Source organism: Temnothorax americanus, unplaced genomic scaffold (genome assembly GCF_048541705.1).
Source record: "Temnothorax americanus isolate GAGA-0224 unplaced genomic scaffold, ASM4854170v1 Scaffold19, whole genome shotgun sequence".
Lineage (NCBI taxonomy): Eukaryota > Metazoa > Arthropoda > Insecta > Hymenoptera > Formicidae > Temnothorax > Temnothorax americanus.
In genome coordinates this window covers 2,551,921-2,577,715 of record NW_027509329.1, presented here as the reverse complement: position 1 = coordinate 2,577,715, position 25,795 = coordinate 2,551,921, and the positions used below count along the sequence as shown (strand labels likewise).

The 25,795-nt window shown below is 36.0% G+C and overlaps 3 protein-coding genes across 6 annotated transcripts; all 3 read right to left on the bottom strand.

Moving 5' to 3' along the window:
- Nucleotides 1–316: 316 nt before the first annotated feature.
- Nucleotides 317–5,297, bottom strand: LOC143896675 (uncharacterized). Of its 3 annotated transcripts, none has more exons than XM_077404654.1 (4): nt 5,104–5,297; nt 1,569–1,979; nt 1,084–1,383; nt 317–935 (listed from the first exon to the last, which is right to left on the bottom strand). In XM_077404654.1, exons 2-4 carry the CDS (start codon nt 1,969–1,971, stop codon nt 682–684), a joined length of 957 nt encoding a protein of 318 aa, XP_077260780.1. In that variant the 5' UTR covers nt 1,972–1,979; nt 5,104–5,297; the 3' UTR covers nt 317–681. The 3 variants fall into 3 exon arrangements, with proteins under 3 accessions (XP_077260780.1, XP_077260779.1, XP_077260781.1); XM_077404653.1 differs by lacking the exon at nt 5,104–5,297 and adding an exon at nt 2,455–4,112; XM_077404655.1 differs by lacking the exon at nt 5,104–5,297 and having other exon boundaries at nt 318–935; nt 1,084–1,350; nt 1,569–3,779.
- Nucleotides 5,298–5,435: 138 nt separating this feature from the next.
- Nucleotides 5,436–12,811, bottom strand: LOC143896669 (peptidoglycan-recognition protein LC-like). The gene is made up of 4 exons (XM_077404641.1): nt 11,956–12,811; nt 8,771–9,455; nt 7,030–7,179; nt 5,436–6,684 (listed from the first exon to the last, which is right to left on the bottom strand). Exons 2-4 carry the CDS (start codon nt 9,363–9,365, stop codon nt 6,158–6,160), a joined length of 1,272 nt encoding a protein of 423 aa, XP_077260767.1. The 5' UTR covers nt 9,366–9,455; nt 11,956–12,811; the 3' UTR covers nt 5,436–6,157.
- A 4,370-nt stretch (nt 12,812–17,181) lies between these two features.
- Nucleotides 17,182–25,795, bottom strand: LOC143896668 (putative chitinase 10). 2 transcript variants are annotated; one of them, XM_077404639.1, is made up of 9 exons: nt 25,039–25,795; nt 23,951–24,578; nt 22,249–22,386; nt 21,747–22,165; nt 19,235–20,767; nt 18,960–19,145; nt 18,453–18,741; nt 18,129–18,272; nt 17,182–17,318 (listed from the first exon to the last, which is right to left on the bottom strand). In XM_077404639.1, exons 2-8 carry the CDS (start codon nt 24,483–24,485, stop codon nt 18,175–18,177), a joined length of 3,198 nt encoding a protein of 1,065 aa, XP_077260765.1. In that variant the 5' UTR covers nt 24,486–24,578; nt 25,039–25,795; the 3' UTR covers nt 17,182–17,318; nt 18,129–18,174. The 2 variants fall into 2 exon arrangements, with proteins under 2 accessions (XP_077260765.1, XP_077260766.1); XM_077404640.1 differs by lacking the exon at nt 17,182–17,318 and having other exon boundaries at nt 18,054–18,272.

The following is a 25,795-nucleotide window of genomic DNA, read 5'->3' as shown; positions in this document are numbered from 1 at the left end:
CGACTTGTTTGCGAGGGGATTTTGATTACCCCTTTGGTCCTTCGAACTATTATAGACAATCTCGCCTCTGGGGGCCTGACACCCCCTCCCTCCCGCTTAATATTGTAGAGTTTATTAGTACATTTCATACAAAATAATGAAATATATGATACAAGTTTAGTTTTACCCGGCAAAGATGTAGCTGTACTACCATCTGTACCATCCAATAAAGAAAAGGCACTAAAGAAATCCAAGTGCTTGCAATAGTCGATTTATATGATTATACAACAATTTCACAGAATTATTCGTCTTTATAACTAATTGGATGGAAAGGAAATTGAGATATATCTAGGTCATGTAATAGTTTATTTTTAAATATATTCTATGTGTGTATATATGTATGTATGTGCACTTAACTTAATAAATTATAAATTATAAATTTATACACAGCGTAATTAAAAACTATATCTTAATACTTTCATTAAAGCTTTGGTCCACTAGGAAACAATTGCAAATCATAACTTAAATAGAAATTGTAATACGGAATGACACAAGTGTGTGAATTATCTTAATGGGGATATTGACATGTGTGATTACCATGCCACATGTAAAAATATTGTTCGAAATTCTACTACTTATAATTGTACTATCATTTTTTTATAATCTTAAGACTATGCCCAATAAGACACATTTGCTGCTGTGTCATTTTTTGGCTTTGGTCTTGATAAGCGGACCTGGAACACATCGCATAGGTTCTGGTTCCCATTCACCATTTTTATTACATCTCACGTTTGTTCTTTGTCCGGACAGTAGATTAGTTTCGGGTCGATAACTTTTTTCACATGACAATGTTGCTTTTGTTTTTGGTGGAACTGGAAATTTGCATGATATCCATTCATCGTTGTACAAACATTCAGATCTGATTGATGATACGGCTAAAGCTTTGCAGAGTATTGCTATTAAACAAACATTGCCAATAATTAACATATAATTCTGATCGTTTTGAAGATGATGAATTTTTCTTTGACTGAAATATTCAATATTTAAGAATCTATATTTATTTATCTTAAAATAGTTAAAAATATATAATTACTAGTTTAATACCTGTGCAAACTGGTATATTAAGCCATTTTCTCTCGATACTGCAGCTACCGTCGGTCGAACCTCTTATTTTATATCCCGAATCACAAGAGTAGACGAGATGAGATCCTAATCCCAGTTCCGTTCCTTCTGGAACGTTACAGTCCTGTCCATCTGAGCATTGCGATCGATGTAACTTCCAGCGACCGTTTTGCGGTTGCGGAGGTGCTTTGCAAGTGTTTGTGCCAGAAGGTGTCCCAGAAGGACGTGTCGGTGACGATCGTGTAGTTCCTGTTGTTGGTCGCACCGACGGTAAAAATGACTCTATCATGATATGATATGTGACACGTGGAAAGTAAAAAAAAAGCGCGCTTTTAAGTAGATGAATAAATAGAATAAATACAAATATTAGATTGCAAAATACAGATTTTAAGTTAACAATCGTGATAACATAACGTTAGCTTCATGTCGCGCTTGCAAAACGAAAAAATTTTTAGATAGACAATTACCCTCGTTCGATGAGGTTGGAATTTCCAGGGAGACCGATGCGTCTGATTGATGAGTGAAATGTACATGAAGCTGCTGGACGATCGTCGATACCGGCGGATTCATGATCCAGCCGCCGGCGCCGCTTTCCTCGACATCCGTCTCCTCTTCTTCATTGCCGTCGTCTATAACGTCACTGCACTGCGTAGAGGAATCTCCAACGCTATCATTGTCCGGAGCTATGACCGCGATTTCCTTCCCCGAACATCCAGCCTCGCCGCGAAACCTGTCGACCGCATGACCCTTGGCAGACTCAACAGTACCATTCACGTTGTCCTGCTCCTTCTGACCCTGATGGTGATTACCGTCGAGCGATTGATGCTGCTGTTGCACCAATGTCGCTGTTGCACCAATGTCGCTATCCATGCGCTATGCTAAAAATTCACCTTTTATATCAGATACGTCTTAAAATGCGATACGCCGCATGCAACAGAATACGCTCGAGAAACAGCTAGATAAATTCGTCAGGTCGCTACGAGATTTTCTCACTTTCAATTAGAATATAAATGTCCGGTTTAATTTTTTGTCTTTTAATTTTCTCTTTTCAAATAACAAAAAAGGAAGATCAGTTTTTAAACATAATTCTTATTTGATTTTTTTTTACAATTTGCAAAAATTTCGAATATAAAATAAAAGCAAGCTCGAGAAACATCAAGGCTGCGTTCAGAAATTCAACCTAGGTAACTCTAAGCTGTAGTTTACGTCACATATATTATAGCATTAGAATTATTATTTAGGTTCCCCTGGGCGTAATTCCTGAACGCAGCCTAATATTTTAAATTGACGCAACCGGTCGGCAACAATTAATCCGTTACATTAAAAGATTAACTGATTTATATTTAGGATTACCTTGCACAAATTACCATCTAGCGGCGGTCATTTTGTCAACACTAAATTCACCATTGATCTATGACGACATGGTGCTGTCATTGTGAAAAGCGCTCCGCGGAAAGAAGAACTTTATTTGATCTGGCCATAACGGTTTTCGACACGTCGCGTTGACAACACCTGCAGTTGGAGGATGCACCGTTCCGCGGGAACAAAATACAATTCGAACAAGAACGGACTCGGTTCAAGTTACTATATCGGCTATTTTCATTGATCCTACGACACTGTCAGACAGATACTGGCTTCAGCGATAACGCCACACGGCTGCTGAAAGACACGCCTCGAAAGTGGAATCGTAGAAGGCGCTCGTTCTTGCTCGCAGAACCAAAACGAGGAAAAGAACAGAAAAGCGGAGACTAAAAACTGGTATCACATGCATGATATTCTTTTTTGCACAATAGGTATTATCCTATTTAATTTGAATGATAACGCCTCGGTTTCCTTATATGTATATGCTGGTACGTGGATGGCACCGCAGTCACCATGTCGAAAGCGAATGTAAATACAGTGCGATAGAAAAATATGTTGCATATATATATATATTTTTTTTTGGAGTGCGTGACGCTCGTTTTTATCGAAAAGAACAGATTTTGCGATCGCAACCCGCTTGTCAAACAGTCACTGACAATCGAATTACCGAATTACCGATGCAATCAAAGCACACGAAATGACAGCATTATCTTCGTTCAAACCGGCACAAAACAGACTGCTGTAGCGTTATCTTGTTGAACGTGAACGGAAATCTGTGACCCCACTCTTTGCATCTTTCCTTCAATCAATTATCAATGACATAGCTGTGGCACGCATGTATGTGCGATATTTGCGATAACGTCGCTTTAGACAATTTTTAAGGTTTCCGCACAATGAAAAATATAAGGAACAAGGAACAGATATTAGCGATTAGAAATAAGAAATTAAAGGAATAAAACTAGAGTAGCATTAATGCACGGCTTCCGATAGATTAAGAATCTATTGCCTGTGTTCTCTTGGGAAAATTTACCTTAAAAATTTTTTTAAAAAACCTTAAAACTTACTTTAAAAAAAACTTAAAAAAAATTAAAGGTAAATTTGGACACTTTAAAAAACTATTGTTTAAAGTAATCTTATAACTTACACTCAAAAAAAATATTCTGTCATTTAGTGGCTCCCGCTTGACTTTAGAGCATTTTCCTTTAAAATATGGTCTCAAAAAAATACTTTAAAAATAAAAAAAAAATTTTTTAATTTTATTATTTAATTACTATTTTATAACTAAATTTGTTTTTTAAGATGCAGTTTATGATTATAAATATTTTCTCGTATTTGAAAAACACACTTACCTGGTGGGATAAAAATTCCAGATGCAATATAAAAATAATAATAAAAAAAAATAACTTAAGAGTTATCCTCTATAACTGTAAACCTTATAACTTTAAAATACTTATAACTTTAACTTTATAACTTTAAGGCCCAGTTTCACACAAGTGTCGGTTAACTTTTAATCTTAGATTAACTCACTCTTCGTCTCCTTCTAACATCCACCTTAGAAAAAGACAAAGAGTGAGTTAATCTACGATTAAAAGTTAACCGACACTTGTGAAACTGGCCCTAAACCTTGAAGATTTAACCACATGAGATAAATCTTCTTAAAAGTTTGCTTTCATGTAACTTTTAAGTTAAGATCGAGATTCATAAAAAAACTTTAAAGTTTAATGATTTCTTATGATTACTTAAGATTTATTAAAATTACTTTAAAGCTACTTTTCCACTCCTTTAGAGTATCAGAATGCTATTTTAAAGTCAGTTTTTAAAACCTTTGGTTTTCTAAAATTATTTTACAGTCAGTTTTGAAATACTTTTAAATTTCTTAAATTACTTTAGATTAACCTTGTACACACTTTAATTTACCTAAAAATTTATTAAGTAAACTCTTGAATTTTTAAGATTACTTTTAAGAACTTTAAAGTTATTTAAAGTATATTTTCCCCAGGGTTATTTCCTGTTTCTGTTGCCTGTATTTTTCATCGTGCATTCAACTTTATTCTTGATTCTTTAGCCCTAATCGCTAATATCTGTTCCTTATATTTTTTATTGTGCGGAGGTCTTTAGTCTTTTAGTGGAATCGAATAGACTTGTATCTTCATTTCTATAGTCGGAGATTTCTAACATCAATAGCATACACGAAACATCTATATTACTCCTGTTATATATATTTTTGCAATTAAAGATGAAAGATTAGTGTTTTGCACTAATTACGTCACGATTATTTGCCTCGAATTAAGAGGCAGTGCATTATAAAAAAAAATTTGGAGCTAAGAGTTTTGCAGAGATCTTTCTATATGTAGACACAGACTTATATATTTAGTTATATGTATAAATATATATCTTAAAAATAAATTTAGAAAGACAATGTTTTAAAACAATTTTCCATATTTTGAAAAAATCCACTAGAATGCGAACCATAATAATATACCATATAATCTTTTTAGATACAATGAGATTATATAAATTTAATTAAATTTAACATACCGACATGTCAATACATGTTTTACTTCGATATATAGTATTTTATATAGTATTTTATTTTAAATAATAATATTATTAAATAAAAAAAGAAAATATTATATCTACCTAATAATAATATAGAGGTTTCGCCGACATAGCCCGTAGGAACAGCCGCATTAACAACCTCCTTTTCGCTTATTTATGGGCCAGCAGAACTCTGCTTGCTTCAAAAATTTAGTTCTTTAAAACCCCCTTTTTTTCCATGCAAACTTTCTTTCAATTATTGTATATTTGTCTTTGTATCTGTCTTACCTTGCAAGTTAGGTCACTGTCAATATTTTTCTCTTTTAAGATCTTCTTTTTAACCATAACTGTCCTTTTCTGTTCCTTACCTTTCAGTTTCTCTGTAATCATATTTGTTCCTCTTCTTGTTCAGAACTTGCTTTAATTTCTATATGTGGACTTCTTTTTGTAACATTTTTTCCACCGCTTTTTTTATATACCAGTATCTCTTTTTTGGATTTCCCACTTTTTTATCACAGTATTATTAGTTTTCTTATTTCTCTTTCTTATTTAAATTAAAAATGCAAGAGAAATTTATCTTATTTTCAATTTTAATATTTATTTAACAGCAAATCAATTTTATTATAAAGTTCGACCAATGTTTTTTATATCTTCTGCACTTAATATATATTAATATATGACATTCCCTTCCTTCATTCACTAATTAACTTGATCTAATTAAATTTATTGATGCTACGAAAGCTGAGACTAATTCTTTTGTCATATATTTTACTGCGTATTCGAGTGTAAGATTTTATATTTGGAACGAAAATAATAGACCTGCGATATATTCAGTTAACTAAATAAGTTAATTTGAACTTGTTGGAATTATATCTCACTGACATAGATATATAGATGCACTGCAAATGCAAATGTGTTATTTAGCTAAAACTCTTTTGACACATTTCTTGCCGTTTTAAATCACGTAAATCATTTGACACGATTGAACGTATTAACTTTTATATTAATACGGTCAAAGGTGTTAAATGACGTAACTTAAAACGCCCAAAAATGTGTAAAAAGAACTGCAGTCAAATGTTTCATTTTTAGACGTTTTTACGTCTAAATCTAACACACTTGGATTTGCAGTGCGGCAATAAACTTTTAAGTTATCGGGTCAGGGCTTGGATGACCAATGAGGCCACTTTTTAATTTCGTTATATAAGGCATCTCCAGGACTCAGAGTTTTCGAAACTTGTCGGTGACCTAACAATTTATAGTCGGGCGCGATCTTTCCGGCTTTGACGCCGAGCTCTATGATCTTTCGCGCGGCACGTAATTGCGGTTTCGGCGGTACAGTCAAATTGAATCCACCGATGAAAGAAATGCCGATACTTTTGCTATTATAACCGCGAGCATGGGCACCGACGTAGTTCCAGCTCCTGCCGACATATGCGAAGCCGTCACCTCCAACGAGAAAATTATAGCCGATATCCACAAAATTGAAATCGTTGAAATGCGAATACTGAAGGAATCTCACTTGGAATGCACAATCTGATGGGGTGATACAGACCGATGTCGCGGAGTGACTAATAATTACATACGCTACTGGCAGCTTCCTTTTTATTAGGGGCACCAAGGGCGGCAGCGCACCCCATTCGTCCCTCTCGACAAAGCGTAACGAAGCGTCTGTTACGTTTGTACCTGAAAGTCATGAAAATAAAATACATATTGTGCAAAAGGTTCAAAATATATCAGACAAATTGAAAGCTTCTTAATTTAACACTGAATGTGACAATCTTAATTAGATGCATACGCCAATTTTAGCATTGAAATCTAGAATATTACTCTCATATATAAGAATGCAAAAAGTTTTAAAATATATGACTTGTGGAAAGTAAAAAGAGACATGCTTTTAAATAGACTAATAAATAGAATAAATACAAATATATAATGTAGGAGACAGATTTTAAATTTATAATCGTGATAAGATAATGTTTGCTTCATGTCGCGCTTGCAAAACGAAAAATTTTCCAAATAGACAATTACCCTCGATCGATGAGGTTGGAATTTCCGGGAAGACCGATGCGTCCGATTGATGAGTTAAATGTACAGTTATGGGCACTACAATAGCTAGAAGTATTGAAGTTAGAACGCACGATAAAACCGCACGTTTCCACGTCCAGAGCCATTGCGTCACTAGAATAATTATAAAAAGCTGTATTAGAACGATTTCACAAATTACTCAATACCGTTTGATGAAATGCATACAGAGTTATTATGACGGATAACACGTGTGTACGAAAGGAGTATTCTAATTACATTATAAGTTCCCCTCACGTAAAGCATTATTATAATTCGTATTTGATTTATATCACTTTTCTGTTATTCTATTCACAATCGAGTAAATTTAAGGCATGCAATATCGGGCTAATCTATGAATAGCTTAACAAACATATATACTGCGTGAGGTAAAAGATAGCTCTTCTATATTTAGCTTTAATTCTTGTGGCGCGACTAAAGTGTAACAATTATTAATCTGGAATATCGTCGATATTAAACTTATATGTTGTGGAATAGTATGACAAGACCATTGGTCAAAGGAATTAATGATATTGGTGACGTATCATTGAAATTACTTTTAAAAATTGTTGCATATTTAACAGTTCGAATAATATTATATATTATACTTCACGTAAGAGAAAAAATGGCTGTTCTTCCGAAAACACCCATGCTCTGGTTTAGGTCAAAGTTTGTAAATAGGTTTCTTTCAGATAAATAACGACATATATATTCTAAAAGGGAGAAATTATCGAAGCTATACTTTAAAATAGATAAAGATTGTACATCACTGATTCTTATCGCATTTATCTGATATTCGACATTTAAAACATATGCTCCATTTATCCGTTTTTACATATTTGTTTTTTCAATTATCTCAAATAGTACTATCAAACTCATAGACTTGTCTATGATCTAATTAGAGATGATTAGTTAAATCGACGTCAATGCATCGATGAATGATTGATGTCGAATACTGATTGATATTTTTGTCATTTGGATGTGGGGCCAGATGAAAGATAATAGAAATTTTACAAAAATATTCGCAGTCGTTTAATTGACATATGAAAACAATTATGATGAGATCGGATATGACAAAGATATCGATCAGTATCTGATATCGACTATTTATCAATGCATCGATATCGATGTCGATTCGACTAATCATTTCTGGCTGGATACGTAAGCAACACAAAGTGTTGAAATGTTTACATAAAAAACAAAGAGAATTTGATTCTATGATGTCTTTGAATTTATCGGATTAAAATCAGTGTCCGCAAGTAATCATTACGTTCTACTGATATATTTAAAATTTTTAGGACAAAGATTGATTCGTTCTATGATATTTAGATATTGAAAATATTTATTACACACGCTTTCAAATTATAAGCTTGATAGTGTATTTTCTCTTATGAGGAAAGGTATTAGAGTAATGTCTCGTTGCGATGACATCGATAAAAAAATATTTACATTATATTCAATTTATAAAATGATTAGCATAATTGCATTATAATGAAATTTAGTGAGTTGCGATTTATAATTTCTTATATAAAACTGTGTCCTATTGTTATTCTATGATCCAGAAACTTATAAGGGACCTGTTCTTTTTAATTATTCGCCGATTTTGTGCTTAAACATATTTGTACCTACAAAAAGAAAAAAGTATAGAAAAATTAAAAAAAAACGAGCCTAAACAAATCTATTGCGTTGCAATGATTGACTATATTACCTTTATTTAATTCAATATTTTGTGGAAAAATTGATTCATTTGGGGCTCCGTTGTCCTGACTCGTCGACAAATCCGAGATATTGTCGGAAGGGCGGATAACGTCAAGTCCAATCGCATCCTGATTCGAAGTAGGATTCGTGTAAACGAATTGGTTTATGGTAACCGGACCATTGTAGATGGTCTCATTACCCACACGAACTCTCGTCGAGTTCGTCACGGTTATGTCGCTTAAATCCGACGGATCGGGATTCGGTAGGACGACATCGCCATTTGTGGTGGTAAACGCTTGCTGCTGCTGAACAATGGTCGACGATATCGGCTGATTCGTGATCCAGCCGCTGTCTTCTTCGACATCCGTCTCCTCTTCCTCATTGTCGTTGTCTACGTCATTCCAGTGCGTAGGGGAATCTCCAACGCTACCATTTCCTGGAGTGACGACCGCGGTTTCCCTCGCCAAGCGCTCAGCCTCGCTGTGAGACCTGTCGTCCGCGTGATTCTCGGCAGGTACACCGTTCACGTAGTCTTGCTCCGTCTGACTCTGGTGATTACCGTCGAGCGTTTGCTGCTGCTGTTGCATCAATGTCAACATATACATATGCGCTACGCGGAAAATTCGTCTCCTTTATCGGATACGTCTCGAAATGCGATACGCCGCATGCAGCAGAATCAGCTCGTCGAGAAACAGCTGTTGGGTAAATTTTTGATAAATTCGTTATTTTACTATACAAGATCCTTTCAGTTTCATTAAAATATAAATGTCCGGTTTAATTATTTGTCTTTAAATCTTTTCTTTTCAGATAACAAGGGAAAAATCAGTTTGAAAACGTGATTCATTTTTGTTAATATAGGATTTCTTTAACAGTTTTTGAAAAGCTACGGCTGTTATTATATTTTAAAATAATTTTTTTAAAGAGTGTTGTTTGTATGTAAGCACTTGAACAAAATTTCTTGCCAGATCTGCAATTTCTTCGTAAGATTTACAGAAAAGGTTGAGATTAAGTTGAATCATGCTTATGATAGACTAATTGCTGAAACCGATTATTAGTATATTGTTGAATAAAATCATCGAGGTATGTAACAGCTCGTTTCTAATAAACGGCTGTCGGATGTGCTTGTTGAGTCCTTATTTCATACAGCAATAGAATGCTTTAATCAAGGAAATTATGTTGACAAAACGTAGGTATAAATGCACGAATTAACAGAATTAATGATCGGGGAGCAACTTCTGGGGGAGAACACGATAACTAGGGCCCCTTGATTTGACTGTGGTTTCTGGTAGTATTTTTTACGCTGAACAAAAAATTATATAGGTTTTATAGGGCTAACTGCTTTAATTTTCGAGATATGCAGTATTAAAGCTCAAAATAAATATAATATATATCTTTACTTTTTTAAATTGGTAATTATGCATAAAAGGAACACTCTCACTCAGGAAGGTGACGTTGACAATATACACTTTTTACGCGAACCGAGATTTACCCCCACCTCTCCCCTGTTTTCGGGGGAGGTGCAGTAGTTCCTCCCTCACTTACGTGTGTACTGTTTATACACACACAATTAAAGTATTATTTAAAAATTTATATTAACTTTCCACGCATGAAAAGTTCATGCATACACTTTTCACGCGAACCGAGGTTCACCCCCACCCCCCCTGCTTTCGAGGGTGGTGCGGTAGCCCCTCCCTCACTTACGTGTGTACTGTTTATACACACACAATTGAAGTATTATTTAAATTTATATTGTATTTATTTTGAGTTTTAATACTGCATTTCTCGAAAACTAAAGCAGTTAGCCCTATAAGACCTATATAATTTTTTGTTCAGCGTAAAGAATACTACCAGAAACCACAGTCAAATCAAAGGGCCCTAGTTATCGTGTTTGTGCCAACTTCTGCGACATATACTACGTTTACGCAAGCGTTACTTCTGTAGTAACTTACAATAATTCACTCGTTTACGCGGAGTAACGTATCGTAAGTTACTACAAAATCCCGTTTACACGAAGAAATTATCGTAAAGTTACTACAGAAGTAACACTCAGATAAACGTAGTAATAAACGGCAATGATAAGAAGCTTAAATAAATAGATTAAAAATAAAATTCGATAAGTCAAATATTATCTGGTATAGTAAATTTGTTCAAACTTCCTCCGTTAACGGAATAAGAAGTTATTATGCTGCATACGGTGTAAATCGCATTTATGCATTTTACACATAGCGGATATTTATTAATTATTGTAAATCGATACAAATTATATGCGTACATTAAATATATTCGATGTGCTCAGTGATGAATTCAGTGGATAAATTCTTTATTATATCTAAAAATTATATCGTTTAAGTCATTAAGAATTCTCGAAAGCGAACACACTAGACATCGTTAATGTACGTCATTGTGCTCTTTTTGAGCCGAATCTTTTATCTTACATCGTTATTTTATAAATAAAAATTATCGCGAACAATTCAGAAATGTTCCAGTACAATTATTGTTCTATATGTATATAACTCAATAACAATAAAATTATTTAAACTCCATTTTTACAGATTATAGGTATTCACGCCAATCAATGGGATAAGTCTCGAGTAAAACGTATGTGAAAAAACAACGGCAAGAAGAAAACGGTGAGTATCTTTCATAAGAAGTAATGCATCTACAACGAACTGATTTCTTTGTAAACAAATTATGGACATCAATTATACTAGCATGGACTAAACATCACAATTATATCTTCGCCGTTCAGAATATTTTACTGCGGAATAAGTTGCGTTCAATCTGGCTGATCAATCATATTCCTCATATTTATATATCACAGTGGCAAATTTCTAAATTATAGTCATATGGTTTAACTCTTGCTCCGATAAAATTATTTGCATTTTTGGTATGGTTCATGACAGAAGATTGTCATTTTGCGACTTTTTGATCATGACATCTTCATTATAGCAGGTATAGTCCATCATGTCTTATCTTGACAAATTACAACATCAACTGTAAAAGCAAAGTTTAAATCGTGAAAATATCGTATTTTTCGTACATTTTATTTTAATCGAGAACTCGTAGGTAAAATAAAAGACAAGCTCAATCGAGAAGCATCACTCATGATCAATATCCCAAATCGGCCCAGCCGATCGGCAACAATCCGCATTATTTGCTAAATTGAAGTATTGACTGACTCATACTCGAGATTACCTCGCGCAAATCATCGTTTGTGCTGGTGGTGGTCACTTTGCCAACACTAAATTCACCATCAATCAATTACATGATGCAGTCACCGTGAAAAGCGCTTCGCGGGAAAAGAACTTCATTCGATCTAACGGTTTTTGTCACGTCGTTGATACCATCTGCAGTTGGAGGATGCACCGTTCCACGAGAACAAAGTATGTACAATCCGAACAAGAGTGAAATCGGATTAAGCCATTATCAGTTATCTTCGTTGACACTATCAAATAAATACTGGCTTCAACGATGATGCTACGCGGTTGCTGAAGGACGACGCGCTTTGGAGGTAAAATCGTGGAAAGCGTTCGTTCTCGCTCGCGAGAAGCAAAGCGAGATGAAGAACAGAAGAACGGAGAACGGAAACAGGCGTGCACGAATTCCACGATAATCCCTCTCGCATATATAATAGGTTCCGTATTTAATTTGAATAACTCCTTGGATTCCTGACATTCTTTTGCTGATACCATACGGATAGCACCGCGGTCACATCTCAGTCTATATCATTGCTGCGTATTAAAATGAAGCTACCGCGTAAACTTAAAGCGATGCGATCTGAGAATATGTATATATATATATGTCTTGGAAGTGCACGACACTCGTTTTTATTGAAAAGAATGGATTTTGCGATCGCAAGCCGCTTGTCCAACACTCATTGACGAACGACCTACCGATGGAATCAAAGTACGAGTAATGGCGACATATTACCTCCGTTCAATCCGACATAGAACAGACTGCTGTTGCGTTATCTTGTCGCGACCGTGCTCGGAAAATCAGTGGCCCCACTCTTTGCCTCTTTCCCTCAAAACGTATAGCTGCGGCATGCATATATGTGCGATAACGTCGCTTTATACGATGTTTAGTCTTTTCTGTGGAGCCGAATGGACTTGTATTTCCATTTCTATGGCCGCGAATTTCTAACATCAGTAGGGTACATGAAACATCTATATTATTTCTATTACATGATTTTTTGCAATTAAAAATAAAAGAAAGGGTGCAAATTACAAACTTGCACATTGCTTCCTCATATTATTACAGGAAGCTTTTATTTTATTCGATTTTTTTTTTTAGAAAAGCGTGTTTTATTTTATAGCTTTCTCAATTTTTGATATAGCGATCTATATCTAATTTTATTAAATTTTTCAGTTTTTTTTACCCTTATATTTATATATAATTAATTAAGATTTGGTTAATTAATTCTGGAGTTACAGACATTTCGTACATACATAGAACTCTGATAAAGTTTAGTTTAATCAACCAAATTTTTTATATATGAAATAGGGGTGGAAAAAACTGAAAAATTTGGCTTCCTTTATGAGGAAGCCAAAAAATAAATATTAATAATTATACATTAAATAAAATAAAAGCTTCCCGTAATAATGAGGAAGCAATGTGCAAGTTTGTAATTTGCACCTTTTTTTTTTAAATTTCTTATTGCATATAAATCCGCCAATGTGAGATGTCGTGACAAAATGATGTTTGACGAGTAAAAGAAAGATATACAGGATGAATTGAATATGTTTTTTTTTATTTATTTAACGGACGTATATGTTTCTTTATTTAACAAGTAATAGGCTCGTGTTAAATGTACAACAATTAAATGTTACATTTTTTTATATAAACATGTTCTCCAAAATTATGCATTAAAACGTGACTGATAAATTCGGCATATTATAAAATAAAGTATATACAGTAATAATATAGAAAGTAATTATTACATTGGCACCTTTATTTCTTTACACAAACCACTGAACTGAGTAATCTGGTGTTTCAACACATTAATTAGTGAATGTGTGTGTTTGATTTAAAATGGATCACTTAACATTTCTTATATACATATACCTACCTATATCCTGTATTATACATGGTATATATTTCTATAGTGATTTTTAATTTTAATATTTATTTAACAGTAAATCAATTTTATTAAGTTCGACCAGTACAATGCCTTTTATATCTTCTGCACTCCAATATATATTTATATATGACATTCCCTTCCTTTATTCACTAATTAGTTTGATCTAATTAAATTTATTGATGCTACACCAGAAGAAACCAGAGACTTTTGTCATATATTTCACTGTATTCGAAGTGTAAGAAGATTTTATATTTGGAACGAAAATAATAGACAGTTAACTGAATGAGTTAATCTGAACTTGTTGGAATTATATCTCACTGATACTACATTTACGCGAGCGTTACTTCTGTAGTAACTTACAATAATTTGTTCGCGTAAACGGGATTTTCCTTCGCGTAAACGGGATTTTGTAGTAACTTACGATAATTTACTCCGCGTAAACGGGTAAATTATCGTAAGTTACTACAGAAGTAACGCTCGCGTAAACGTAGTATGACATAGATATATAGATGCACTGCAAATGCAAATGTGTTAGCTAAAACTCTTCTGACACATTTCTTGCCGTTTTAAATCACGTTAAAAATTTGACACGATTGAACAGACGTTTATGCGTATAAAACTAACACATTTGGATTTGCAGTGCGGCAATTTCAGATTTAAAGGAAAACAGGATGTGAATACTTTCAGACACTGTATTTCATTCATAAGTTAAACTTTTAAGTTATCGGGTCAGGGCTTGGGTGACCAATGGGGCCACTTTTTAATTTCGTTATATAAGGCATCTCCAGGACTCAGAGTTTTCGAAACTTGTCGGTGACCTAACAGGTTATAGCCGGATCTTTCCGGCTTTGACGCCGAGCTCTATGATCTTTTGCGCGGCACGTAATTGTAGTTTCGGAGGTATAACTGAACTGAAATTACCGATGAAGGAAATGCCAATACTTCTGCTGTTATAACCACGGGCATGGGCACCGACGTAGTCCCAATTTCTGCCAACATATGCGAACCCGTCACCTCCGACGAGAAAATTATAGCCGATATTTAAAAAATTGTAATCTTTTAAATGTGTATACTGAACAAATCTCACTTGGAATACACACTCTGATAGCGTGGTACAGAATGCTGTCACAGTGTAATTAATAATTACATATGATACTGGCAGCTTCATTTTTGTTAGAGGTTCCAAAGGCGGCTCCGCATCCCTCATCCCTCTCGACAAAGTATAACGAAATGTCTGTTCCGTTATTATCTGAAAGTCATGAAAACATAGTACATATCATTTAAAACGGCGATCCAATCCACGTTAATAGCGGGATACAGGTGTAGTCCCGGTCGACGACGATCTTGCTCGCCGAGACCGCGATGGATAACAGGAGTCCTCGAGATGTGAACGCCTCGCTGAGATCTTTGAAAAGTCCTATGAAATTTTTGCTATTCTGCGTAGGACCGCGGCTACAATCGCCCTCTCCGAGATATTTGTTTTTTAATTAATTTCCATAATTAGTGTCCCTAGCCTAGCATTTGGGATCTACTGATAAACAGCAAATTTTAATAAAGAAGAACTACGTGTATATTTGGAAAATAATTTCTTCTTGTTAAACTCTTTCTTTAAATCGAAAGTAAAATGTCTCCTTTGAATGTTCCAAAGTATCTTTAATAATTCATGTGTTGAAAGAATGGTTATAATTATACTGAAAAGAAGAGAGAAGATATTTCGGTTTACCTGCCAGCATACCGGAAACTCCCAATCAAGATCCAGACCGTCGAATCCGTACTGCTCGATAATTCTTATGACATATCCGACAAAATGTCTTCTATTAATTCGACCGCGGGCTACCAACCAATCTGCTGTACTTGTGTACTTGTCGTCCTTTGAGTCGTTCCATCCACCTAGACCGAGCAACAGGCCGAGCCTTTAAGGGGATAGCATAGTCAGAAAAGTCTTCTTTTTTTCTTAAAATACTCCTTAATATCTGTAGAATACGGGGCTATATTTGGTTTTTCAAAATTCGAACTATAAGTCTACCGATCGAGCCTTTTTCCGAGCAAGTATGTGAGTACGCAGTTGCCGCTCAGGTACCCTTTGACGCGCAGTAAGCCGGAACGGTTTTATGGGTTCTATGGATTTTATGGGTTTTATGGGTTTTATGGGTTATATGATCCAGGAATTGCCGATTGACTGACCTAAAGCTGTAAGTTCCCCAAAAAATTCTTTATTCAACTTTTTTTCTTATATTTTTTTGTACCGAAAACTTTAAACGCGTTTTTCTCGATAACATGTTTTTGAAATTGGTGTGCACGATTACTGAAAAACTAATAAACGGATTAACTTGAAACTTAACATACTTTGAAAATACATAATTATCTTTTGTATGAATAAAAAATTATTTAAAAAAAATTGTTTTAAAAAATTTTATTGGCCATTTTTACTGACTTTTTTATGCGAAAAATCGTTTTTCTTTTTTAAATTGCTGTAAAAATTAAAATTTTAATTTTTAAAATTTTGCTCTTATATTATTCATATAGAAAATGTGGGTATATATAGATTACAAAATCATTTGAAATTTTCAGATTGGATCGTTCTTGCGATCCAGAGACTGCACACCGATTTGGTGCTTCGAATTAAGGCGCTCAACAAGATCTGCTATATCTTTTGTTTAAATAATTTTTTTTTATAAATAAAGTTTTTCTGTATTGTCTAAGAGTTATACTAGTGTGCAAAAAAAGTTTTAAATTAATTGCAATTATAGATTCTGAATACAATAGTTTTAAAAAATCATTTTTTTTTTCGGACGCTTGACTAAGGTACCCCCCGCCGTTTCTTCTTCTAACTTCTGCCGCTTTGTTAAGAAAACTTCTATAGACGTCGACGGAGTCATCGATGTTTAAGAGAAATGTCTCCGCGTCTAGCGTAGTGAAGGCATATACGATGTGTATGCAAAAATGCAAAACTGCTCGTTGATGTCTTTGAGAGTGAAGCTGCCGAAGCTTGCCCGCCTCCAAGCCCAATTCGTATAGTAACAAATCACTTTTTTTTCTTCTATATTCTTTGCGAGTCTCTTAAATCTCGGCGATAGGCTGCTCTAAGAAATCGACATTATAAATCTCGCGTTTTTTTTAAAGCGTTTTACGTTTGCATTAAAATGATCAAAGTCTATTCATCGCGATACGTACTTGACGTTGAGTGGTATTGCACTTGGTGTTCTCCGGCCAGTCGCATCGGTTTTCGTTCCAGTAGAGTCCAGGTGGACAGGACTGTTCCGAGATCTTGCCGAAGTTGCACAGATAATACTTGGTGCAGTTGTTTTTGTGCAGTATGAATAAATGTCCTCCGCAATTTGCCGCGGGTAGTGGACTGGCTTCGACCTCAATGGTATCGTCAATGTCTGATTCAATCGTCGTTGTAGTCGGAGTTGTTGCTGGTGGGATGTAGGGGAGACCGGGGCACCATGAGCCACGAAGTACCATGAGTCATTGACTGTTTAAGATAATCCAGAATGTTTAAGTTGATTCAAATAGTATCATGCGTGACGGTTATTTCGTTGCCCATACTTCGTATCGAGATGGCAGTCATCAAAGTCCGTAGTTTCGAGACGCACGTTACATAAATGATTTTCGTGATGCATGAATTTCTTTTTAACTATTTATAAATGTTTTAATATATTGTTTTTGTAGTAAAATATACACGTACTAAAAATTAGGTGCAACTTTCTAGCATATTTTGTCATTTTACTACACTACAGATAATCATATATCATTTATTTTTTTATTACGTTTCATTTTTTTCTATATTAAGTGCATTTGGGGCACCATGGTACCAACTGCTCTGTGGCACCATAAATCACACACGCCACCAAACTTGATGACAGATAGAAAGGTTGATGATATGTTATTTTTGATTGAAGAAAACATGTCAAAAGTTAGTTTTTCTCCCAAAAAAATAATATTTCAATAGTGGGTTCTGATATCTTGTTTGTTCTGCCCAATCCTGAACAGTGTCATAAGAAAACGTATATAATAGAATTTCTTTTTTTTAACTTTTGTAACTTTTTGTAATTTTTTGAATAAATAAACATAGTTTTTGTGTGTGATTTATAGTGCCTCAGTGACAGACCCATGATGCCCCGAGTATGAGGCACCTTGGGTTATTTCTCAAAAAATATTTTTTAATTTTTTTCTCCAAAACTAATCAATATTTGCAAAATACGCTAAATAAATTTTTAAATACACATAGTGCTTTAATTATAATAAAAAAAAATAATACAAAAAATCTTATATTTAAAAGTACTTTTCAGAGTTTGAATTCTTGTGGCTTATAGTGCCCCAGTCTCCCCTTATATTGGTCTTGATGATGTAGTGGATTCGTATATTGGACGTTCTGTGGTAGTTGTGGATTCGATGTCGGTTTGGCTGACGTCGATTACAACCGTTCCTAATAATCATAAGAAATAGTATTAAAATGTTATTAAAAAATTATACCTAAAAATACTATTTCAATATAATCAATATTTATACATTTTTATATAATAGATTCCAAACTTTATATTTTTTTACATATTGTACATATCATTGAGATATTTTTCTTTTAAAAAAAAATGATATTAACATCTACCTTCTGTAATGGGACACAGCGGGCCCTTCGGATAATTCCTTAAAACTCGATTCATTGTTCTCAATAGCGGACTAGGCTCGCAGCCGCATTTGTTGTTGAAGTCGTCCAGATTTAAGGCCCAAACCATACCACCGCCGAGACCAAGTTTCTTGATCAGTTCTGCCTTCAGTTTGATTTGTTGAGCGTCGTCGAAGCTCACCCACTGATCATCTTTGTAGGCATAAGGGCCGATTCTTCTGTCTTTATCCTGAACGACTATCCATCCCTTCTTCAACGTTCTTTCACATATCTGTCATAAAAGCAAAAGAATAGATATTTATTTACTCCTGGAATAAATGTACATCTTTAGGATATTAAAAATTAATAACTTTTTATTTGCAGTTATTAATTAATGCAGAATTATTATTTTCTTATATGCATTTTATTAGAAACTTATTTGATGATTTTTTAATATTTATTTAAAATTTTATTTTTTAATATATTTTTTTTTTTTTGACATGAATTTACCTCGTAATATGACAAGAAGCCTGTTGCATTGGTCGCCTCTCCAGCTTCGCCGCCACCATAGGTTGGCGCGTTTAATCCGTGTACATTTCTCTCCGCAAGTGAAAATGATTGGCCGTACAATGGGGCGCCCATGATCAACTTTTTCGGATTTGCACCTTTCTCTATCCAATAATGGATCGAAAAGTTCTAGTGACAAAAAACTAAGTAGTTTAAAAATTTCCAATATTATTAGAATAATTCCCATGCTAAATAATTCTCAAAGTAATTAAACTTACGGCATTAGATGTCGGTTTCCAATCATTCGGTAAAGAATACAGCGGTGCTACGTGGCCAGTCTTTTTGTCCCACTGACCATGGAAGTCGTACGTCATCACGGATATCCAGTCCAGGTATTTGGACAGGATAGGAATGTCGTATCCCGCGTCGATCACCCTCTTGCTTGGCGATACGGCCGCAGAGAGAAGTAATCCTCGAGGCTTAAACTCGTTGCTCAGTTCCTTCACCAGCTCAGCGAAGCTTTGCTTGTCAGACTCCGGGCCCTTGTTGCAGTCCACTTGCCAGCATACCGGATATTTCCAATCGAGATCGAGACCCTCGAAACCATACTTCTCGATGAAGACAAGAACTTGCGTGATAAATCTTCGCCTAGCCGACGGCGAGTTTACCAATCTACTGTATTTGTCGCCGGCCGAATCGTTCCAGCCTCCCAGTGTCATCAGCACCTTGAGTCCCTTTGCCTTGAACGCCGCCACCCTTTCGTAAAACTTGTTGTCTATATCGGCCCTTGGATCGTTGGATTTCATCGTTAAGCTGCTACCGTCGAGCACGGAGAATGCGCAAAGCACATGGGTACAGAGATCGGAATCTATATCTTCCGGTACGAATCTACCACGGCCCTCTTGCCGATATCCGGCCCAGTTAGTGAAATAGCAGATGACTTTGAACTCGCCGGAACTGTCGTGTGAAACGCGATCCATTGTCGTAGTCGTCTGTATCGCTTGCGTTGGCTTGACGGTCCATGTCGTCATTGTTGGAGGGGGTGGCTTTGATTCTACGGGGTTCAGAGGCCTGTTGTGCTCCTTCGGCGGTTTCGCCAGCACCCGCTGAATCGTGCGAGTCAGTGGATGTGGTCCGTTGTCGCATCGTCCGCGGAAATCGTCCAAATCCAGAGTCCATACCATACCACCGCCCAAACCCATATCTCGCACGAACTGCGCCTTCCGCCTGATCATCTCTGAGTCGTCAAAACTAACCCATTGGCTGCCCTTATAAGCGTACGGACCCATTCTACCCTCCGGATCCTGCACAATCGTCCATCCACGATTGCGTACTCGATCGCAGATTTCGTAGTAAGACAGAAAACCGGCAATTCCGGTGAACTCTCCGGCGTTCCCGGCGCTGGCCGGAGAATTCAGACCAGTTCCAGCTCTGGGATTGTCGATTGAGAAGGAGTGTCCGTACAACGGCATGCCCATAACAATGCTCCTGGGTGGTGCACCCTTCGAGATCCAATAATTGATCGAATAGTTAGCGTTCAAGTAGTAGAACTCATCGTCCGGATGATGATATAAAGGCGCAACATGACCGGTACGTTTGTCCCATTGTCCATGATAGTCATACGCCATGACGGCGATCCAGTCCAAATACTTGGCCAACGCCGGGACGTCGTAGCCCTTGTCAATCACCAGAATGTTCGGCGAAACCGCTGCCGAGAGAAGCAATCCTTTTGGCTTGAATTCTGCGCTTAATTCCCGCAATATAGCTGCAAAGCTCTCTTTATCCAAATCTGGACCCTTGTTGCAATTTGCCTGTTGCCAAAATTTGAAAAAAATTGTTAATAATTGAAAATAATTATAAATATTTTGCAAGATTATATACAAAAAGTACGAAAAACAGAGTTTCAAATAAAGATATAAAATACTATCTAAATTTTATATTTAAATCTTAAAATATTATTCAAAATATTTCCAGAGATAAAAAATAAAGAAAAAAAAACACGAAAAAAAGGACGATGATGAATAAAAACTCTAACGCTTGTATTAATATTATTACAGTCTGTCAAGTAAGAGCGTTGTCGGCCTAATTTATAGAAAAATTGAGTTAGCAAAATTTTGAAATACATAGATACATTTTGTTTGATTAGAGCTAAGATGCAATTACATTAATAATGTTTCCAGTCACCATCGGCGTCGATATTTGACTAACATTTCCGAGGCATATTTTGCACTATTCGTGCGGCAAGGATCTCCGTATCTCCAATGAATATCTGAAGATAATTGCTTTAAACTGAATATTTGTCTTTCACGAAGCTTATGCTTAATATATGCCCAAACATTTTCGATTGGATTTGCATCGGGCGACTGTGACGGCCAATCCAATTGATTGATGCCAGATTGCTCCTTCCACTTAGTACAGAGTCTGTTCCGGTGTTTCGGATCATTATCCACCTGCAGGATCCAGTCTTCATTTGTTTTTTTATAAACCACGAGTTGGCAGATAGTAACAAGGCCTTTTTACAGATTTCCAAAATTTTGTCCGCATTCAGATTGTGTGTAAACACGTAATACAGCTTCGAAGCCCGATGCGTACGCGGCACTCATGCGACGCTTATGCTTTGCTGTGCCAAAACTTTAACGACAACTGAGCTTTTCTTCGCAAAGCATCAAGAAGAAAAGTTATTCTCTATCAACTCATGCAAGAATCAGGAGTATAGCTTTTGCCAACTGCGAGTTATAACGACCACGTTCTTACTTGACAGAATGTAAATTAAAAAAAAATTGCGCTCACCTGCCAGCAAACGGGATACTCCCAATCCAAGTCCAATCCATCAAAACCGTATTTTTCGATAAACTGAATGGCATGATTGATGAATTTCTTCCTAGCGGATGGACTATTCACCAATCGGCTGTACTTGTCGCCGGCGGAGTCATTCCATCCGCCCAGCGCGAGGAGCACCTTAAGACCCCGCTTTTTATACGCTACCACCCGCTCGTAGAAACGATTGTCGTAGTCCGCCCAGGAGTCGTTTGACTTAATCGCCAGCTCGGAATAATCTAGCACTGCGAAGCCGTACACGATATGCGTGCATAGATTGTGATCGATGTGTTCCGGCAAATAACGGCCGATTCCACGACGGTACCAGGCCCAATTTGTAAAGTAGCACACAACCTTGTAGTAGCCGGATAACGGGAATACCTTGTCGGGATCTATAATCGGCGAGGTCGTGATAACACAACGCTTGCTTTATGTCGCGCTTGCAAAATAAAAAATTTTCCAGATAGACGATTACCCTCGGGCGATGAGGTTGGAATTTCCGAGGAGACCGATGCGGTCTGGTGGACCGATATGGGTACTACAACAGCTAGAAGTATTAAAGTTATAACGCACGATAAAACCGCACGTTTCCACGTCCAGAGCCATTGCGTCACTAGAATAATTATAAAAAGCTGTATTAGAACGTTTGTTCACGAGCTACTTATTAATATCGTTTGATGAAATTCATACACAAATAATATGACGGGTAGCACGTGTGTACGAAAGGAATATTATAATTACATTAATTAAGTCCCTCACGTAAAGCATTATAATTATTGTTTGGTATCAATTTTCTGTTTTTCTATTCACAATCGAGTAAACAATTTGTGACACATGCAATATCTCGCTAATCTATGCCAGATAGCACAACACATATATATTGTGAGATCAAAATAGCTCTTTTATATTTAGTTTTAAACTTTTGTGGCGCAACTAAAGTGTAATAATTTTAAATCTAGAATACTGTCGATATTAAACTATATTCTGGAATAGTATGACAAAGACCATTATTCAAAGTATTTAATGATATTTGTGACATTGAAATTACTTTTAAAAATTGTTGCAGTCTGAATGGTTCTCTGATAACATTATCATACTTCACGTAAGAGAAGAAACGGCTGTTCTTCCGAAAACCCCCATGTTCTGACAGGTCAATATGTGGCTTTGACGGTTTATAAATAGGTTTCTTTCAGATAAAAAAAGACATGTACTAAATGAAAGAAATTATTGAAACTATAAAAGATAGAACTTCAAAATAGATAAAGATTGTACATTATTGATTCTTATCGCATTACTATCGCAGAACTATCAGTACTATCCAACTAGAGATAATTAGTCAAATCGACGTCAATGCATCGATGAATGATTGATGTCGAATACTGATTGATATTTTTGTCATCTGGATGTGTGGAGCCAGATGAAAAACAATAGAAATCTTACAAAAATATTTGCAATTGTTTAATTGACGTAAAAAAACAACTATGATGACAAAAATATGAATCAGTATTTGATATCGACTATTTATCAATGCATCGACATCGACTTCGATTCAACTAATCGTTTCAGGTTACTCAGCCAGATCAAATTCTCTTTGTTTTACATGTAAACATTTCAACACTTTGCGTTGCTTATTACATACCCACGTATGTTTACATGTACCACAAAATGTTTACGTGTAAAACAAAGAGAATTTGATTCTATGATGTTTTTGAATTTATCAGATTAAAATCAGTGTCTGCAAGTAATCATTGCGTCCTATAATACTAATATATTTAAAATTTTCAAGATCAATATTGATTCTTTAATATTTAGATACACAACATATTTATTACACACGTTTTCAAACTAGTTTGAAAGAGTTGAAAATACATTTTCTTTTTTATCAGGAAAGAAGAGTTTTGTTATGATAATATCAATAAAAAATATTTACATTATATCTATATTCAATTTATAGCATATTTAGCATATTTACACTATAATGCAATTTAGCGGGGTCGCGATTTGTTATTTCTTATATAAAATTGTTGTTACCCTAAGATCCAGAAACTTATAAAGGATCTGTATAAAGGATCTACTTTTTAGTTATCCTGCGATTTTATGCTTATACATATCTATGTATACTTACGTAAAGAATGAATTATAGACTAAAAGCAACGGGTGCGTTGCACGATTATTACCTTTATTTAATTTAATATTTTGCTGAAAAATGGATCTGTTTATATCTCCGTTATCCTTATTCGTCGACAAATTCGAGATATTGTCGGAGACGCTGGTGTCATCAGATTTACTCGCATCTTGAGTCGGACTAGACGTGTAAACGACATGTTTTACATGAATAGTAACCGAACCATTGTAGTTGACCTCACTACCCAGATGCACATTTCTCGAATCCTTCACGCGGACGTCACTGAAATTCAACGAATCGGGGTTCGGAAGGGCGATGTAACCATTCGTGGTATCGAACGCTTGATGCTGCTGGACGATGGTCGATACCGGCGGATTTGTGATCCAGCCGCCGGCGCCGCTTTCCTCGACATCCGTCTCTTCTTCTTCATTATCGTTGTCTATAACGTCCCTGCACTGCGTAGAGGAATCTCCAACGCTATCATTGTCCGAAGCTACGACCGCCATTTCCTTCGCCGAACATCCAGCCTCGCCGCGAAACCTGTCGACCTCATGACCCTCGGCAGACGCCGCAACAGTACGCACCATTATTCATGTGGTCCTGCTCCTTCTGACCCTGGTGATTACCGTCGAGCGTTTGATGCTGCTGTTGCATCAATGTCACAATATTCATGCGCTACGCTGAAAATTCACCTTTTTTATATCAGATATATCTTACACACGCCGAAAAAGCTACAGGGTCTTTAAATAAATTTATCAAGTCGCTACGAAATTCTCTCACTTCCAATTAGAATATAAATGTCCAGTTTAATTTTTTGTCTTTTAATCTACTTTTTGCAAATAACAAAAGAAAGATCAGTTTGTAAACATAATTCTTATTTGATTTTTTTTTCACAATTTGCGAAAACTTTGAGGGTAAAATAAAAAACAAGCTCGAGAAACATCAGGGCTGCGTTCAGAAATTCAACCTGGGTAACTCTAAGCTGTAGTTTACGTCATGTATATTACAGCATTAGAATTACTTAGCTGGGCCTGGGCGTAATTCCTGAACGCACCCTAATATTTTAAATTGACGCAATCGGTCGGCAACAATCCGCTAAATTAAAAGATTAACTGACTTATATTTAGGATTACAAATTACCATCTGGTAGCGGTCACTTTGTCAACACTAAATTCACCATCGATCTGTGACGACATGGTGCTGTCACTGTGGAAAGCGCTTCGCGGGCAGGAAAACTTTATTTTATCTGGCTCTAACGGTTTTCGACACGTCGCATTGACACCACCTGCAGTTGGAGGATGCACCGTCCCGCGGGAACAAAGTACAATCCGAACAAGAACGGACTCGGTTCAAGTCACTATCGGCTATTTTCATTGATCCTACGACACTGTCAGACAGAGATACTGGCTTCAGCGATAACGCCACACGGCTGCTGAAAGTACGCCTTGGATGTGGAATCGTGGAAGGCGCTCGTTCTCACACTTCTCACTTGCGAGAAGCAAAACGAGGAAAAGAACAAAAACGCGGATGTTAAAAACTGGTACAGCAGCAGGAAATTGCCTTTTGCATAATAGGTATTCCCCTATTTAATTTGAATGATAACGCCTGGGATTTCTGCGCTGATAAGTGGATGGCACCGCGGTCACCATATCGACAAATCTATCAGCGAATCAAGCTGCGTATTAAAGCGAATGTAAATACAGTGCGATCCGAAAATATGTTGTACATATGTATATTTCGGAAGTGCGCAACGCTCGTTTTTATTGAAAAGAACAGATTTTGTCGCAAGCCTCTTGTCAAACAGCCACTGACAATCGAATTACCGATGCAATCAAAGTACGCGAAATGACGGCATTATCTCCGTTCAAACCGGCACAAAACAGACTGCTGTAGCGTT